Here is a 15,508-nt window from a genome sequence, read left to right as displayed (position 1 = left end):
ACTTCTTCCTCCTCCTCGGGGGTGGAAGGTTCGGGCGGAGGTGGCGGCGCGCGTTTACGGGAACCGCGAGGAGGCATAGTGAGCGGCGGAAGACTGCTGTTGAGTAGACGGATGTGTGATGGGCGTCAGAGACAAGGCTGTAGAGATCCAGAATGCGTAGCGGCCCGACGCCTTGAATTGATTAGTTTGCAGCGTGCGCTCTTTCGCCGCCTCGTTGGCGCAAGAAGCACTCAGGAACTTCAATAGTCTCACTTTCAGCCGTGCGACCTCGAGACAGGTGTGTGCAAGGGTGCACCCGGTAAGTACTCCCATTCCCGGCATCAATGCACTTGGGTTCGAGTTGGACGATGTTGGCGTCGGCATCGGGCCATGCAGCGTGCGCGATCCGTTCCACGTGGAGTGTAGGCACGAGGTCAACCATTCTTGATCGCTTTACCCCGACGGATCATTTAGCCACGTGCTCTCCCGCGTCACCGCCGTCACGCCTTTGTCGCTTTTTGCTGGCCTTTCCTCTTTGCTGAAACCCTCGACGGTCCGCATCAATCTCCGTATGCCATAACGAAAGCACAATACTTGCACATTCCCCTTGTATACCTCATGTTCTCTGTATAGTCTCAGGCGTCATGTCTTGCGGCGGTGCTGAGAGCTGTATGGGGAAGTCCAGGGCTTGTCTTCGGCCTCAAGCACTTGGGCAGAATGACATGCTGCATTGTGTACGTGTCCCCCTCACCTATGGTGCACCGATCGGGTAGGCCAGACTTGGTCATGGGTGGCTGCATATCGTTTGTCCGATCAATGGATTCACAGGCTATCTCCTTGGCCATGCCTTGCTCCGGGCGAGTACTAAAGGATCCGGGTCGCAGCGGCTCGTTGAAGTCTTCTTTCCTTCCGGCAAGGGCGCGCACTTCGAAGCGCGCTAGCCGTCGGTCATCAGATCCTGTTGAACGACGAAGTCGGCAAACCTGTCACACTTGTGACGCTCAGATTGTGACCTAACGTGACTTGCTAGTTCTCCTCGCCTGCGTTCCCCCACGGCGGGTTCGCTCGCCACAATCCACTTGGGATCCCATTGTTCTCTTACCGCCACCATTGTCGGTCGCGGCACCTTGACACCTGACGCTCGGCCCCAATATGGCGCCGAAGCAACAGCAGCGCCATACGAGCGCGAGTACATCGCGCACCACTGGTGCCCGCGCGACGGGTGTCCTTGAATGGCGCTTCACCAACAAGATGATGAACGTCCGCGACCTATCGCGCGACGATGACTTTCTCAGTCATCTTCTCGTTGAGAAGCTCGGCACCGGCGACGTTCCCCTCCTCGTGCACAAGATGGATTCGTCGCGCGCCCTCCCAAAGACGGACGCCGCAGTGCTCATGAACATTGTTCGACGCGTGCGTGGTCATCATCCCTCTTCACTCTCACTTTCTGACACGTCGCGCAGCTTGTGGTTGCTAAGGGTCCCCTGCAACATGTCGTGCGCGAAGCAGTAAATGAACTCCTCCGGTGCGTCGTATGCGTCGCGTCCCCCGTGGCCATCCATCTCACATTTTTGCGGCTCAGACTCCCCGCCGTCCTTTACTACCTCAAGAGCTACACGCAGCAGCAGATCAATGCCTTCGCTACGTGCGTGGCCCCCCTCCGGTTCTTTTACCTCTCAACACTGACTCCTATTTCCCCAGCCACGCCGCTCGCTACTTTGAACTTTACCATCCTTCCGGCTGCATAGAGATCGCGCACACCTCCCGCTACTCTCTCTACACTGGCAAGTCTGAGCTCTGCATACTGGCCACTCGTGACCTTGCCCCTGGCGCCGTAATCTCCGAGCTCAAGGGCTCCATGGCCAACCTGACCGAGGACGAGGACAGAGCCCTCAAGGAGACGCAAATCAACTCAGCTATCCGCCGCGATTTCAGCGTCATTCATTCCCGCCAGATGAAGAAGAACCACTTGTTCCTCGGCCCCGCGCGCTTCGTAAACGTCAGTTCCTTCTCGTCGCAAGCTTTACCTTTCTTTAATGGTGTCTTTTTCAGCACGATTGCGACCACAACTGCGAGCTTTTTCGTGAAGGCAAATATATCACCTTCCGTGTCATCAAGCCTATCAAGCTCGGCCAGGAAGTCACCGCCCATTATGGCGACTCGTACTGTGCGTATACAAAATTTCCGAGCGGTGTAATCATAGCTCAAGATACACAGTCGGCAAGGGGAACAAGCACTGCCTTTGCGAGACCTGCGAGAAGAACGGACGCGGTGGTTACGATCCAGCGAATCAAGGCGACGATGCGGGCTCGTCCTCGGACGGTAGCGACGTCAGCGACGTGGAAAGCGTGGAGGAGGCCCCTGTCAACGTCAATGAGCGTCGCACGCGGCGTGGCGTGTACGCGACTACGGTACCCGAGGTGGAAGCAATTTCCTCCGACAGTGAGGAAGAGGAGGACAACACGAACAGGCCACTGGCCAATGCAGCGCCCGGCGCGATCGAGGTCGTTGCTGTGGGCGATTCTGACCTTACGCCTATACCCTCGGACTCCGAACCTGCAGGGTCCACCCAGCAACCGGTGGCAGGGCCTTCAAATAGCAGAGCACCGCCAGCCGTGCCACCTCCTACCGGCGCAGTGGAAGGTTCCCCCGTCGGTAGCCCTCTGACCGTTGTCGACGAGATGTCGTCGCCCAAGCTGCCCTCTCCCAAGCAGTCGACCATCAGCCCTCAACAGCCGTTCCGGTCGATCATCGCCACCCGGAGGCAGAAGATGTTGGGAATAGGCGCCGAAGCCAGTGCATCAGTCACCGTGCCACCCACTACACAGTTGGCGTCCCCGGCGCTCACGGAGGACGCGACATCATCCATCTCTACAGCCGGCTTTAATCGTACGCCGACAACGACTCGTACGACGCGCACGAGCGCCCGTAAGCAAGCTGAGGCGAACGGCAAAGAGTCAGTTAGCAAAGGCAAGGGGCCTGAAGCGAAGGCGAAGGCAGCCGGCAAAGGCAAGGAGCCCGAGGCCAAGGGCAAGGAGGCTGCAGGGAAGGTGAAGGAAGTGGACGGCACCAACAAACCGCCTGCGAAGTCCTCCAAGCCTGGCACAGTCGCTCAATCGGAGCCGCCGCAACAGGAGCCGGCTAAAGACGACACCCCGAAGCAGCCAGTACGATTCTCCACCCGGCTGAAGGGCAAGGGGAAGGGCAAGGAAGTCAGTGCATCACCCGTGACGATAGCGTCGGCGAAGAATGGTTCTCATTCGCCGACGAAAGCGAAGGTGAAGAAAGAGGATGCCGAGGTCGTGCCCGCCAAGCGTGGACGACCGTCTTTGGCGGATCTGGCTGCGAGGGAGCCACCGCCGAAGGTACCGGAGGTCCCAAGGGGCCCGGACGGCAAGCCACTGCCTCTGTGTGCAACATGCAAGAGCGTGCTGCCGGTGATCTGTGTGGATTACCAGCCCGTCTGGGGCCAGGATCTCGATTCTGCGACGCGGCAGGGAAAACAGGAATGTCCTCGGTATGCATATCTCACTGATCTGCTAAGATTATATTAATTCTTATCGACAGTTGCATGCGACATCAAGCAATCTATGGACAACCATGGCCTCGACGCGCTCCCTTACACGGGCAGCCCGTCGAGTTTTTGCCTACGCCCCGCTCAACGACGCCTGAGCCCGCACACGCGAAGCGGGTCACGGCGCGCGCGCTGCCCATGCTGGACAAGAAATTGCAGGCAGCGGCAGCTGCACGCAGTGCTCAGCGAGAAGAGACGGATGACGAAGATGGGCGACCCGCCAAAAAGCGGCGTGTCGATGATTCAGCGTCTGCTGGTCCGAACGCTGTTCCCGTACCGAAGAGGCGTGGGCGTCCGCCAAAGAATCCGCCTGCTGCAACCGCTCCTCCGCCAGCCACCGCGCTTCCGCCCGTCGAGCTCAAGCAGGAGGAGAACGCGGATTCCACTGTGCCTCTCAAGCGCAAGCGCGGCCGTCCACCGAAAAATCCTGCTTTGCGAGCAGCTCAGTTGGCAGCCGCTGCTTCGGCTCCAGTCGGGCAACCCATGAAATCGGAACCCCAGCCGCGTACATTGGGCGGTCAGTTTGATCGCAAGCATCGCGAGCTACCCAAGACAACCCCCAAATCGCGCGCGCAACGCGCTGAAGACCGCGAACGCGTCCGCAAGGACATGGAGCGGCGGGGTGTCGTCCCGACGGCAGTGGGGGATAGCAGCGATGAGGAAGTGACGGAGATTGACGGAGTTCGGTGGAAGGGGAAGCAGCGTCAGGACGCGCAGGCAGCGTTCAGCGAATCCGTGTCTGCGGGGCGCATGCGTGGCCAGCCTGGGAGCGGCTTGCGCGACGCGCCGCGCAAGCGGAAGTTGGTCGATGCAAGCGACTTGGGGTCTGCGCCGCACCCACCGCCCCCGCCTCCTGGCCGAAGGCGGGTAGAAGAAGCAGGCGGGGCTCGGATGGTCGTGGCCGCGACAGGAAATGCAGGATTTTCCGGCGGACGGCTCTGGCGTGCCAGTCCAGCGGGATACGCGCGTAACTTCGTCGACGTGGGCGAGTTTGAAGTGGAAGAAATTTTGCCACCTGCGAGCGCTTCTGCGCGGGTCCTGCAGACGATTGAGGACTCTCCTGAGCCTCAAGCGCGCCCTTCCAAGGTTTACGTGGATGCGGCGGTCGGCTCGGACAACGAGATGGTGCGCGACCTCTCTTGGAGGGTGTTCAGTGGCGCTGACGACAATGTAGACCGATCAATCTGATTCTGAGGAGAGCGAAATCTTGACTGGCTACCGCTACGACTACCCTCGAGTGCCTATACCCTCTACGCCGGTCCCTCTCAAGTGTTTCTATCCAACACACGCGCGAGATGACCCGCACTATGAGTCTGCGGTGTGGGAGTCGTCGCCGCTCTCGGACAAGGAGTAGTGCTGGCGTTTCGTGTGCTTGTATGGCGACCGTCGTCGTCGGACAGCATGCCATCCTTGCGCTGGCAGGCGCGACTCTGGCGTTGGCGCATGGCTGGTATGTCCGCCGAGGCCCTCATGGTCGAGCACGATGTTGGTTTCCAGACGGAGAGCGGCGGTCAGGACCAGGATTGGACCGGCCGCACCAGGTGGCGTCTACGTATTCATACACCCTCCTTACCTACAACCTTTTCATACTTTCCCTGCACGCTCATGCTGCTATGGACCCCTCGCTCCCGCATATGCTGTAAATTATACGTTGTCGACTACTCTATGCGTTGCTACATGTAATCACCGTCGAAGATGCTATGAACAGCTGACTGTAGAGTCTATGGAGCCACACGGACGGATCACTGAGCAGCGTGCCGAAGCCGCACTAGGTCGCCGAGATCGCGCGACTTAGACGCGACTTTTCGTCATATCACACCCGGCTGACCTGCGACTTACGAATGATCATGGGCGATCCAAATATTCTGTCCCTCTTTATAAAGGAGGCCTGCATTTCTTGGCTCTTACATCCACCATCTATCCATCGGACGCCATGGCCCCCGTCGCAAACGGCACTCTTCACTCCAACGGCGTTCGCGCGAATGGCGCGCACTCGAACGGCACCCATGTCGTCCACAAGCACCCCCACGCCCAGCTGGGTTTTGGGACGCGCGCCATCCACGTAGGCTCGGAGGCGAACGCAGAGACGGGCGCGGTTATCCCGCCCATATCGTTATCGACGACCTACAAGCAGCACGGGATCGGTAACCACAAGGTATGTGCGCCGCTTACCTCCCCTAATCCTTCGTCCTAAACGGCCGCAGGGTTTCGAGTACTCGCGTAGCGGGAACCCCAACAGAAACGCTCTAGAAGAGACCCTTGCGTCTATAGAAGCGGGCGGGGACCAGGCGATCGCCTTGTCTTCTGGGTCTGCGACGACCGCAACCGTTATCTCATCCCTCGGCCCCAATGCCCACATCATCAGCGTGAACGATGTGTATGGCGGCACCTTCCGCTACATGAAGCGCGTTGCGTCTGAGAATCAGGGTTTGGAGACCACCTTTATCGACCTCGAGACCGCAGATGAGGACATAATCACCGCGGCCATCAGAGATGAGACCAAGGTACGCACTTCCTTCCCTCGGCCGTCGGTGTCGTAACTGACGCTTTGCCAGCTGATCTGGATTGAAACGCCCACAAACCCCACCCTACGTCTTGTAGACATCGCCCGCATTGCTTCGGTCGCACATGCCCATGCCGCCAACCCCATTGTCCTCGTCGACAATACCTTCCTATCCCCCTTCTACCAATCCCCCCTCCTGCTTGGTGCCGACCTTGTTATGCACAGCATCACGAAGTACATCAACGGCCACTCTGACGTCGTCATGGGCTGCCTCGTCCTTCCCTCCGGTACGCGGCACGCTCAGCTCGCCGACCGCTTGCGCTTCCTGCAAAACGCTATCGGCGCTGTCCCGAGCGCGTACGATTGCTGGCTGGCGCAGCGCGGGATCAAGACCCTGCACCTGCGCATGAAGGCCCACGGTGTGAATGCCCTCGCTGTGGCGCGCGCGCTGCAGCGCTCTCCGCATGTCGAGGACGTCATCTACCCTGGCTTGGCCAACCACCCGCGCAACGAGCTCGCCTACCGTGGCCTTGCACCGCATGCACGCGCCTTCGTCGATGCGAACCGTACCGAGGATGGCTTCCCCTACGGCGGGATGATCTCTTTCAGGATACGCGGTGGCCAACAGGAGGCGGACAAGTTCCTCACGTCCTCGAAGCTCTTTACGCTGGCGGAGAGCTTGGGTGGTGTCGAGTCTCTCGCTGAGCACCCTGCTCTCATGACGCACGGTAGCATCCCCGAAGCGGAACGTGCTGCTCTCGGGATCTCGGATAACTTCATTAGATTGAGCGTGGGTGTCGAGGAGACAGACGATTTGGTTTACGACGTAGAGCAGGCTTTGGAGGCCGCCACTAGCGGACTATGAGGCTGCAAGCACACGTAATTTATACCTGTATTACTGTATTTATTACTAGACTGCATCGGGAGAGGCAATATTCGCTCGTACGCACATCGTACGCCTCTGTACCTTACCATCAGTAATAGTATTCCAATCTATCTCGCTCTCACTGCTGAAAAGCCCGCGCACTGAAGCTTTGGTCGTGATTGAGAGGGAAAGGTATGAAATTACTAATTTCACGGCGCAATAGAGGCTGACAAGTCAATTTGGGGAGAGCATAGAGTGCGACCCTCGGCGATTGCCGACTCAGAAGCAGCTCCGTGGAGGCCTATATGAACCCTCTCTCATCCTCCAACTCCCGTGTGCACGTTCGTTAGGCTCCTTCGCGCCAATGGCATGTCGTACTCGTTACTTCTATTGATGCGTACCTGCGATCTGGCCACAACACTTGCATTGGCGGAACGAGGTATCAACTCCATCTCCTAGAAGGCCTTCACCGGAGTGCCCTCTGGACCGTTGGCTCTCTCAGCGCCGACATCAATGACACCATCTTCTTGTGGACAACCTTATGGATCCCGGCAAGACTCGCAGGTAAAGCCTTGCCGGCCACTGGTGCATGCAACGAAGGGCTGACTTCTACAGCAGGAAGATGCTTCATGACGAATATGTTGCATTAGGCCGCTTCCTCGCCCCGCATACCATGGGGGACGGTACGTGAACGGAGGAGACCAGGTGCCGCGTTTCTATCGTACACAAGAAACTCTGTGCAAATCTCTGCGCTGAGTTACACAACAATAGCTCGTCATTTGTGCGCGAGATCGAATAGGTCGTCATGCTAATCTCTCGAATGGTGCGTACCGTGGTCTTCAAGGTGTCAGTAAGCTACATCTCGCCTCCGATGTCTTGCGAACAAATGCAGGGTGCTGTGATGCAAGGGGTATTCTGGTATGTCCGCGGGTGTGTTGACCTCCCGCGCCGCGTCACCTGCATCTGCTTCCTTGTGAGCTTATCGGGAGGAACCCACCTTCTGGCTCTACATATACTGCACGTTGACCTCCAGGCAGCCATCTCAGCTGGCCATGGCTGAACTTTCGCCAATCGTCCTTCTCGTTGCAGCTCTCTACGCCGCAATATATCTGGACTCGCGTCATAAGCGCAACTCCAAATTACCTCTACCGCCAGGTCCACCAGGCCTACCGCTACTAGGTAACCTGCTGGACTTGCCATTCGACTTTCAGTGGCTCAAGTTTGCGGAGTGGTCGAAGCAATGCAGTACGTCCAATTCGGCCCTGAAGTGAGTGGCCAACTCGACGCTGACGCTGTTTCTCGAGGCTCGGATGTGATCCACATAAGTGTCGGGGGAAAGTCCATAATCGGGCTTCAGTCGTTCGAGGCGTGCTTCGATCTCCTAGAGCGACGGTCGAGCAATTACTCGAGCCGGTATGTGGCCGACATATCGCATCGTACTCTTGCTGACGGCATCGAAGCGCTGATACACCAATGTTGGATCTCATGGGATGGGGCTTCCAGTTGGCGGGGCTAAAGTACGGTGCGTCTGGTACACATACATCTCCGACGCGTAGAAATCTCATCCTTCCCTAGGGCCGTGGTGGTGCGTCCTTCGTCTACAAAAGGTAAGATTTCTGGTTGACCTGGTGTTCTCAGGCGCGCCCACAGGCGTGCTTTCCACAACCTATTCAACATCGAGTCCGTACGGCGCTTCTTACCTCAGGAGAAGAAGGCCACAAACATGTTCCTACGACGCATGCTGCATGCGCCGACCCGTGATCTGCGTCGAGAACTACGCTTGTAAGTCCGCTGGTCATCGCATGAAGCCATGCACTCACTCTTGTCAGTATGGTCGCCTCCATCGTCATGGACGTTACCTACGGCATTCATGCGAAGCCGGAAAACGATCCATATATTGAAGCCGCAGACCGCTCGTTCCACGAAGCATCAATTGCTGCCCTGCCGAACTCTTACTGGGTCAATGTCTTCCCTCTCCTGAAGCATGTGCCCGTCTGGATGCCCGGTGAGTACCTTATAGTGCTCGAGGAGCAGTCACACATGAATATATACAGGCGCAGGATTCAAGCGGCATGCGAAGGAATGCAAGAAAGATACGGAACAAATGGTCAATGCGCCATTCAAGGAAACAATCAGGCTCATGGTACGTCACGTATAGCACTTGAATTTGCGTTCATTGATTGGCACTCGTCTACGCAGACAGTTGACCCTTCACGAACCTCCTTCGTGTCCTTATCGTTAGAGAAAGCTCGTGCAAAGGGAGATACGGCTCAAGAGGAGGTCATTAAGAATACCGCGGGAATAACTTACTCTGGCGCGATGGATACGGTATGCCGGTCAAGCCTGTGATGACCCTCGTTGACGGAACTTCTTCAGACCGTAGCAACGCTTCTAAACTTTACTCTTCATATGCTGGAAAATCCCGAGATTCAGAGGCGTGCACAAGACGAACTTGACAACGTGCTTGATCCCGGACGGCTGCCAGACTTTGACGACGAGGAGAAATTGCCTTACATTACGGCCATTATCAGAGAGACGATGCGCATTCACCCAGTGGCACCGATGGTAATATCTTTGCCGACGAGCATCCTAAGCTTGACGGCTAACGGGATCACTCACAGGCCGTCCCGCACGTGTACAGCGGCGACGTTGACGACGTATATCATGGGTATACCATCTCAAGAGGCAGCATCCTGATTCCGAACGTCTGGTGGGCTGTGTTCGTCGTGTTTTCATGTGATCGTTCTCACTTCGTTGTAGGGCCATCACGCACGATGAGGTGAGTTCAAGTTCTATGCCGAGCGTCGCCCTTGGTGCGACTTGACGTTCCATTAGGTGATGTATCCGGACCCTTATCTTTTCAGGCCAGAAAGGTTCTTGACGCCGGAGGGCAAGCTCGATCCTACTGTCCGTGACCCGTCAAGTCTCGTATTTGGGGTGCGTGCGCTCCTCAGTCTTGGTCATTCTCATCTGAACTGCGCTTACGCTATAGTTTGGCCGACGCATATGTCCTGGACGACACCTAGCGCTTGCGTCGGCATGGATCACGGTGGCCTCAGTTCTATGCGTATACAACATCCAGCAAGCTAAGCGTCCGGATGGCAGTACGATCCCCGCCGTGCGTGAATATAAGTCGTCAATTCTTCAGTTAGTGCTCCGGCTCTTCTCAATAAATCCGCTGATTGACGGCAACGCTGTTTACAGGTCGCCTGAGATCTTCGATTGCCAGTTCGTGCCCAGGAATGCCGAGTCTCTAGCGATCATAGAGGCGACGTCGATGCAGGAGGTCTGAATGGTGACTGCGGGTTCGAACACAACAATTGGATAGTAGGGAGCGTCGAAGTCAGATAACAAAGCGGTATATTAAGCTTATGCTCCTTTAAAACGATCCTTTCCGCGTCATCGTGGACGGCTTTGCGGAGGGACGGTTCGAAGATGTTGGCATGTCAACCGAATACACGTGGCTTTCGAAATGACATCCGCCGGAACTTGCCTCAAACCACCGCGCAAGCTTCGGGCAGCCGCTCGGATGTGGCATGGCCTTCGCCACATTCGCACTGGTTCTATGTATCTGCGCACTCTTGACGATCTCTACCCAGAAGGAGCAAAGCCCGAGAGACCTTCCCCCATTTCTCTCAATGAGGTTCAGGGTTCCGCATGTAACGTTCCTCGAAACCGACCGACAACACCACGCCCCAAGGTCGAGTTCAAAGGACGCGGCGATATAAACTAGTTAGCAGACTTGTTCACGTAGGCGGCGGCTTGCTGTTCAGCTCACCATTCCGTCCGATCACCGTTCAGCGCGTCACTCGGTGAGTAACATTCTCGTCTTTGTGGTGCAACGATGACGGGAGCCAGTGGTCCTGACATCCTACGTACCATTCTGTGCGGTCTCGTACTAGCCTTTTGAGGCGTGAATCACAATGGCAAGTGGAACAATGGGAGCAAGAGACCAGCGCGCATTTGAACGTCCAGGTGCGTTAGCGCCCGCATCCCCTCTTATATGCTGCCCTTAACCATCGAAACCATCACCGCTAACACCATGTCAGACTATCTCAATCTCTCATCCGCGACTTTACACACGGCTATCATCGCGAAGAACACAGCCCAGGAGTCTGAACGTGCTGAGGACTCCTCACCGTCAATCATAGCGCCGCAAGATGGCACTGAGTCGGTGCCACATATTCCTGACAGGTGCGTGCTCCACAAGTCAACCGTCCGTTGTCACCCTCATATATTTTCACAGTACCGAAGAGCCGCGGGCGGCTGTCTTCGACCCTCAGCAGCGCCTTCACTTCTTGGATCTGCCAGAGGATATTCTGACGAGCGTCATGGCTACGATCGGGCCCTTTGACGTTCGCACACTCCGAAGTGTATGTCATGCTTTGTCGTCGACCTTCCTATGCTGATATAAAATGCTTTCTATCCATGCAGACATGTAAACTCTTGGACGCCGTCTCGCGCCGACGCTGGATATGGATGAAGGTTATCCGAAATAATCCACCATTGCAAGATGAGAATCCTCTCCTGGCGTCGCCCATGACGTCCGCTACCTCCTCGGATCTGGAGAAGCTTGCGATGACCTCGTCGCTACTGGCGCACTTGGCGCGGCCCCGAGACGCATCCAAAAGTTGCCTCATACCGCGAAAGATAATGACTGTGCCGGTTTTGGACCCAATACGCGCGTTTCCCCTGATTTATCGCAATGAAGGCTCAATGCCTGAGGTGTTCCTCGTTCCGGGAGGACACTATGTCCTAGTCAACCTACGATTCGAGCATGAGGTGATGCTCTTCCGTTTTGATGCCACCGATTCGACCAAGCTGGCAACTCTCATCCTTGAAGATTTACCATACTACGTCGGGGATATCAAGGTAGTCGAAGGGGGTGATATAGTGCGTCTGCTGGTCGGACAAAAGGAACCGTATGTGATATCCCATGACTGTGTACCGGTCCTGACGAGACTACCTCAGATTATCAACCATGATATCTGTGTTCGAACTCAGGCCTTCTGACCCGGAACCAGGGTTTCTCCTCGAGTTCCAGGTGCGAAACGAGGATCCCAGATCTTATGACGCTACTTGCGTGGCCCTTGGAGAGAATTTCGCTGTCTTGGGTGAAGGACGCGGTGTAGTTGTCATGAATTTGACCACTCATGAGCAGCAAGTTTTACTGCACGACATGGAAATGCCATCAAAGGCGGGCCTGCGATATCGAGGCGTACGTAACGTGAGAATATACCTTGCCGTCGAAATTGACGTATTTTTTGCAGCGCGTACAAGTCGTCGGTCACCATATCTTGTTTGCAGCTCGTAGAGGACCGCGGCATCCGCTTCAGGTGTCCACTTTCTCTACAGACGGCTCAGGTAACGTCGTCACGGGCGATGAGGAGCTTGTCCACCGTGGCACCGTCACCTTCGACCAGGACGACAGGGTCTTCTACCCCCGCCTCATGACACCAGAAGAACAACTGGTTATCTTTGCGCGCAATCACAAGGACGCTTCCAATCCCGCCTGGCGCACCTGGACATACTACAGGCACGGCATTGAGTACAACGAGAACGAGCGCATCCGCTTTGTCAATGTCAGAGAGCCGAGGCCTGACGAGTATGTCTGCGTCGAGGCTTTGAAGAGTCGCCGAGACGTCCGCGACCTTCTAGGTTATTATCGGAATGGGCAGGGCAGCGACGTTGCGTTGGCCCGTCCGCCCATTTCCAAGAAGCTGAGGCTCCCGGCGCATAAGGAAGCTGGATCGTTCGACCTGATTTCAGGTCGCTTGGCAATTATGAGAAAGGGCGGAGTGCTTGTGGTAGCAGACTATGTATGAGCTGTATTTCCTGTGTATATCCGCGTGTTTGAGAGATATCGCTACAAGCTCCTGGTGAGTGCCGCAATGTATTTCAATATTAACTAGCTCTTGAGACCTGCCTACGGCAGGGGGTCAGGGGGCTTCGAGCCACACTTTGGTTGCGCGAGCTTGGGGGTAGGAATGAAGTACAGTATGCGCTGCCACGCGCGCTTCGGTAAATCCTTCCGTTCATAGATAGTACTACACAATGGCCTCAGGATAAACTACATTCGGCGTCTTATGAGTCTCCTTGTCCACATCGCGCACTACCACCTTAACATTCGCACTGGAAGTGCAGCGGGACAGCGCAACATATAACTGGCCGTGAGTGAATACGGGCTGGCGGAGATTGACCCCAACACTGCGAACGGATTGGCCCTGCGACTTGTTGATGGTCATGCAGAAGGCGAGTCGTATGGGGAATTGTCGCCGTCGTAGCTGAAAGGGCAAGTCCTGTTCAGCTGACAGCAGCGATAGGCGCGGAATTAGCGCAAGCGTCCCTGAGGAGAATCAGGACCGGAATCTACGTGGAGAAATAAGCAAGAGAAACTCACCTTTGAACTCGCCGGCAATGACTCGGATCTCAAGAACACGTTGAGTAGCGCGTGTGAGTACACCGCGCGTGCCGTTGCAGAGGCCAACGCGTGGGTTGAGGTTGCGCAGGAGCATCACTGGGCACCCAATCTTGAGCTCGAGCTTAGCTCGCGGAAGCCCCGACACGTCGAGTGAGTTGAGGTACTCGACTGGGTACCCGGCCAACGTCTCGGTCGCATCCGCACCTTCTTCCTGAATGACCGAGTCAACGCCATTGAAGGTTCGCGCGCGGCCGGGAAACTTGTCCAGAATGGCGCTGTTGATCTCGGAGACCGTGTCGTTGCGAGCAGCGAGTATTGTGCGCTGTGAAAACCACTCGTCGTAGTTCCTCGCGTTGACATCGAGATGCGAGATCTGAGGGTAAATCTCGCTGATCAGCGTATCGTCCTCGTTATCTGGCACGACCATCCCATCCCGCAGAGTCACGAAGCCATTCTCGTCCACGTTCTGGCCAGCGCCTACGTCGAGTAACCACTGCGCATACGCACGGTCCGAGGGGCTGGCATGATCGAGGCGCTGGTTTCGTTGGAGGCGAAGGATGTTGTTCGGGGCTATGTGGTCGCACCAGATGTACGACCGAAGCAGGCTCTGGCCAATGATCTCCTCTCTCCCGCCTTTGGGGACGACGGGGAGGATCTGCCGAAAGTCACCGCCAAAGACCACTGTGCAGCCTCCGAAGGGCCGATCATCCTGGCGGCAGTCTTGCATCGTTCGGTCGACAGCTTCTTGGCAGAAGCGGCTCTGCATGGGCACCTCATCCCAGATGATGAGGTCAGCACGGCGGAAGAGGTCACCGCGCACCGTGTTTGACCGAACGTTGCACATCTGCCCTTCAGCGATGTTGATGGGGATCTTGAACGTCGAGTGCGAGGTACGCCCACCTATGAGCAAGATGGCAGCTATACCGGATGAGGCAACACAGAGTACGATTTTGCGAGTTGCGCGGAGGGCGTAGCAAAGCGTGTTGTAGACAAAGGTCTTGCCGGTCCCTGCAGGGCCTGTGAGGAAGAAGACGCCAGGAGTACCCTGACCAATAGCAGAGCAGATGCGATCGAACGCCTCCCGTTGCTCGAGATTGAGAAGGGCCAGGTTGATATCAGCAAGCCGCTGCTGCTCTTCGGGATCATATGCCAGCTGCTCGGCAATGAGGTAGTGGACCTCTTGCTCCTGCCATCGCGAGTAGTCAGGCTGGGGCATGCCTGCAGTCTCGAAGTCGTGGAGCGACGAACCCATGCTGCAGAGCTCCTGATGCAGCAAGTACAGGCCATAATCATAGATGTCGTCAGTGGTCGGATCAGCGATGGGGAAGGGTAGGCGCCGTAGCTTGACTCGAACATCATCGCAGATGGAGTCCCGAAATTTTGTCCAAAGCTCGCGTGGTTGAGTGGGTTGGCAGTCCTTCAGGATAGTGGCGAAGAGCCGCCGGAGAGCAACACCTGTCTGCCAATGAGCTGCATCGGCAAGACAACCTTCCCACTCCCGATCATCCTCAAGGAGACCGCGGGCGAGGCATGCGGCTTGGAAGGTGGGAAGCTCAATACCATTGTATGTGCGAAGGTCGACGAAAGAGGTGGGGCCCCGAACGACTGTGAGAAGGAGGCGGAGATAGAAGCGCTCGCCTTGAGATGGGTGGGCAAAGAGCATCCGACCAATCGCAAAGCCCTTCTTTCGAAGGTTCCACGATCGCCGACTGCTGAAGGTGAACTTCTGTGGAAACTCCTGATACAGGAGTGTCCGAGCGATGTCCGAGGCTGGAGAGGTCGCCTGGTTTGCCCTGAAGAAGGCGGTGAGCGTGGTGACAGAGGGACCCCGGCGAACAACATCGTGCAGATTGTCGGGCTGGAAGATTGTGAACTGCTCGTCAGGAAGGTGTACAGTCAAGCGAGTGACAGTCGGCTTCTCATCGTGCATCGCATAGTGCAGCAAGCGCCAGACCGCCTCCGAGCATGACACGTAGCGCGCATCAAGGTACTGCTGGATCTCGTCCGTCTCCGTTCCAAAGGCCATCGTGATGCGGTCATGTCCTTTGTAGACATACTTGTGCACGTACTTGAAGGCCTTGATGGAGATACAGCACTCGAGGTTCGCGTGGCAGGCGAGAAGGAGGAGGAGGACGATGTTGTGAGGTACAACCCACCGGTTGTCAA

The 15,508-nt window shown here is 56.6% G+C and overlaps 8 protein-coding genes across 8 annotated transcripts; 5 read left to right on the top strand and 3 right to left on the bottom strand.

The window, feature by feature from the left end:
* The first annotated feature begins 1,013 nt into the window (after positions 1-1,013).
* SCHCODRAFT_02631999 (uncharacterized protein) lies at positions 1,014-5,308 on the top strand. The gene is made up of 8 exons (XM_050345692.1): positions 1,014-1,392; positions 1,443-1,504; positions 1,562-1,624; positions 1,681-1,978; positions 2,032-2,146; positions 2,197-3,496; positions 3,547-4,678; positions 4,728-5,308. The coding sequence occupies exons 1-8, from the start codon at positions 1,132-1,134 to the stop codon at positions 4,905-4,907; spliced, it is 3,411 nt and encodes a 1,136-aa protein (XP_050199276.1). The 5' UTR covers positions 1,014-1,131; the 3' UTR covers positions 4,908-5,308.
* Positions 5,309-5,371: 63 nt separating this feature from the next.
* SCHCODRAFT_02631994 (uncharacterized protein) lies at positions 5,372-7,079 on the top strand. Its single transcript, XM_003030063.2, has 3 exons — positions 5,372-5,708; positions 5,758-6,057; positions 6,109-7,079. Exons 1-3 carry the CDS (start codon positions 5,487-5,489, stop codon positions 6,919-6,921), a joined length of 1,335 nt encoding a protein of 444 aa, XP_003030109.1. The 5' UTR covers positions 5,372-5,486; the 3' UTR covers positions 6,922-7,079.
* An 861-nt stretch (positions 7,080-7,940) lies between these two features.
* Positions 7,941-10,395, top strand: SCHCODRAFT_02583618 (cytochrome P450). The gene is made up of 14 exons (XM_003030064.3): positions 7,941-8,166; positions 8,226-8,334; positions 8,382-8,443; positions 8,497-8,506; positions 8,560-8,703; positions 8,751-8,926; positions 8,976-9,064; positions 9,121-9,249; positions 9,298-9,486; positions 9,543-9,631; positions 9,682-9,700; positions 9,757-9,858; positions 9,914-10,068; positions 10,126-10,395. The coding sequence occupies exons 1-14, from the start codon at positions 7,974-7,976 to the stop codon at positions 10,211-10,213; spliced, it is 1,554 nt and encodes a 517-aa protein (XP_003030110.1). The 5' UTR covers positions 7,941-7,973; the 3' UTR covers positions 10,214-10,395.
* A 464-nt stretch (positions 10,396-10,859) lies between these two features.
* SCHCODRAFT_02508949 (uncharacterized protein) lies at positions 10,860-12,053 on the top strand (the record flags this gene model as incomplete). The annotated part of the gene is made up of 5 exons (XM_003030065.2): positions 10,860-10,896; positions 10,971-11,115; positions 11,168-11,294; positions 11,356-11,814; positions 11,946-12,053. 5 exons carry the CDS (start codon positions 10,860-10,862, stop codon positions 12,051-12,053), a joined length of 876 nt encoding a protein of 291 aa, XP_003030111.2.
* Positions 11,984-12,788, top strand: SCHCODRAFT_02346006 (uncharacterized protein). The gene is made up of 2 exons (XM_050342444.1): positions 11,984-12,139; positions 12,192-12,788. Exons 1-2 carry the CDS (start codon positions 12,059-12,061, stop codon positions 12,744-12,746), a joined length of 636 nt encoding a protein of 211 aa, XP_050199275.1. The 5' UTR covers positions 11,984-12,058; the 3' UTR covers positions 12,747-12,788.
* A 762-nt stretch (positions 12,789-13,550) lies between these two features.
* Positions 13,551-13,786, bottom strand: SCHCODRAFT_01129162 (uncharacterized protein; the record flags this gene model as incomplete). Its single annotated transcript, XM_050341080.1, has 1 exon — positions 13,551-13,786. A coding segment is annotated over exon 1 (219 nt), but the record flags the coding sequence as incomplete, so codon positions are not given.
* Positions 13,787-14,123: 337 nt separating this feature from the next.
* On the bottom strand, positions 14,124-14,558 carry SCHCODRAFT_02435480 (uncharacterized protein; the record flags this gene model as incomplete). The annotated part of the gene is made up of 1 exon (XM_050342523.1): positions 14,124-14,558. A coding segment is annotated over one exon (435 nt), but the record flags the coding sequence as incomplete, so codon positions are not given.
* Positions 14,559-14,618: 60 nt separating this feature from the next.
* On the bottom strand, positions 14,619-14,804 carry SCHCODRAFT_02454171 (uncharacterized protein; the record flags this gene model as incomplete). Its single annotated transcript, XM_003030475.1, has 1 exon — positions 14,619-14,804. A coding segment is annotated over one exon (186 nt), but the record flags the coding sequence as incomplete, so codon positions are not given.
* Positions 14,805-15,508: the final 704 nt, after the last annotated feature.

This window comes from Schizophyllum commune (assembly GCF_000143185.2).
Source record: "Schizophyllum commune H4-8 unplaced genomic scaffold SCHCOscaffold_8, whole genome shotgun sequence".
Lineage (NCBI taxonomy): Eukaryota > Fungi > Basidiomycota > Agaricomycetes > Agaricales > Schizophyllaceae > Schizophyllum > Schizophyllum commune.
Note: the sequence above shows the minus strand (reverse complement) of the source record. Positions and strands in the feature narration are given on the sequence as shown.

Coding starts and splice junctions, on each gene's coding strand:
- SCHCODRAFT_02631999 (XM_050345692.1), top strand. CDS start 1,132: ATGGCGCCGAAGCAACAGCAGCGCCATACGAGCGCGAGTACATCGCGC. Junction 1,979..2,031: donor GCCCCGCGCGCTTCGTAAAC/GTCAGTTCCTTC, acceptor TGTCTTTTTCAG/CACGATTGCGACCACAACTG. Junction 3,497..3,546: donor GGAAAACAGGAATGTCCTCG/GTATGCATATCT, acceptor TCTTATCGACAG/TTGCATGCGACATCAAGCAA.
- SCHCODRAFT_02631994 (XM_003030063.2), top strand. CDS start 5,487: ATGGCCCCCGTCGCAAACGGCACTCTTCACTCCAACGGCGTTCGCGCG. Junction 5,709..5,757: donor ACGGGATCGGTAACCACAAG/GTATGTGCGCCG, acceptor AAACGGCCGCAG/GGTTTCGAGTACTCGCGTAG. Junction 6,058..6,108: donor CCATCAGAGATGAGACCAAG/GTACGCACTTCC, acceptor ACGCTTTGCCAG/CTGATCTGGATTGAAACGCC.
- SCHCODRAFT_02583618 (XM_003030064.3), top strand. CDS start 7,974: ATGGCTGAACTTTCGCCAATCGTCCTTCTCGTTGCAGCTCTCTACGCC. Junction 8,335..8,381: donor TCGAGCAATTACTCGAGCCG/GTATGTGGCCGA, acceptor ACGGCATCGAAG/CGCTGATACACCAATGTTGG. Junction 9,250..9,297: donor ACTCTGGCGCGATGGATACG/GTATGCCGGTCA, acceptor GAACTTCTTCAG/ACCGTAGCAACGCTTCTAAA.
- SCHCODRAFT_02346006 (XM_050342444.1), top strand. CDS start 12,059: ATGAATTTGACCACTCATGAGCAGCAAGTTTTACTGCACGACATGGAA. Junction 12,140..12,191: donor CGGGCCTGCGATATCGAGGC/GTACGTAACGTG, acceptor TATTTTTTGCAG/CGCGTACAAGTCGTCGGTCA.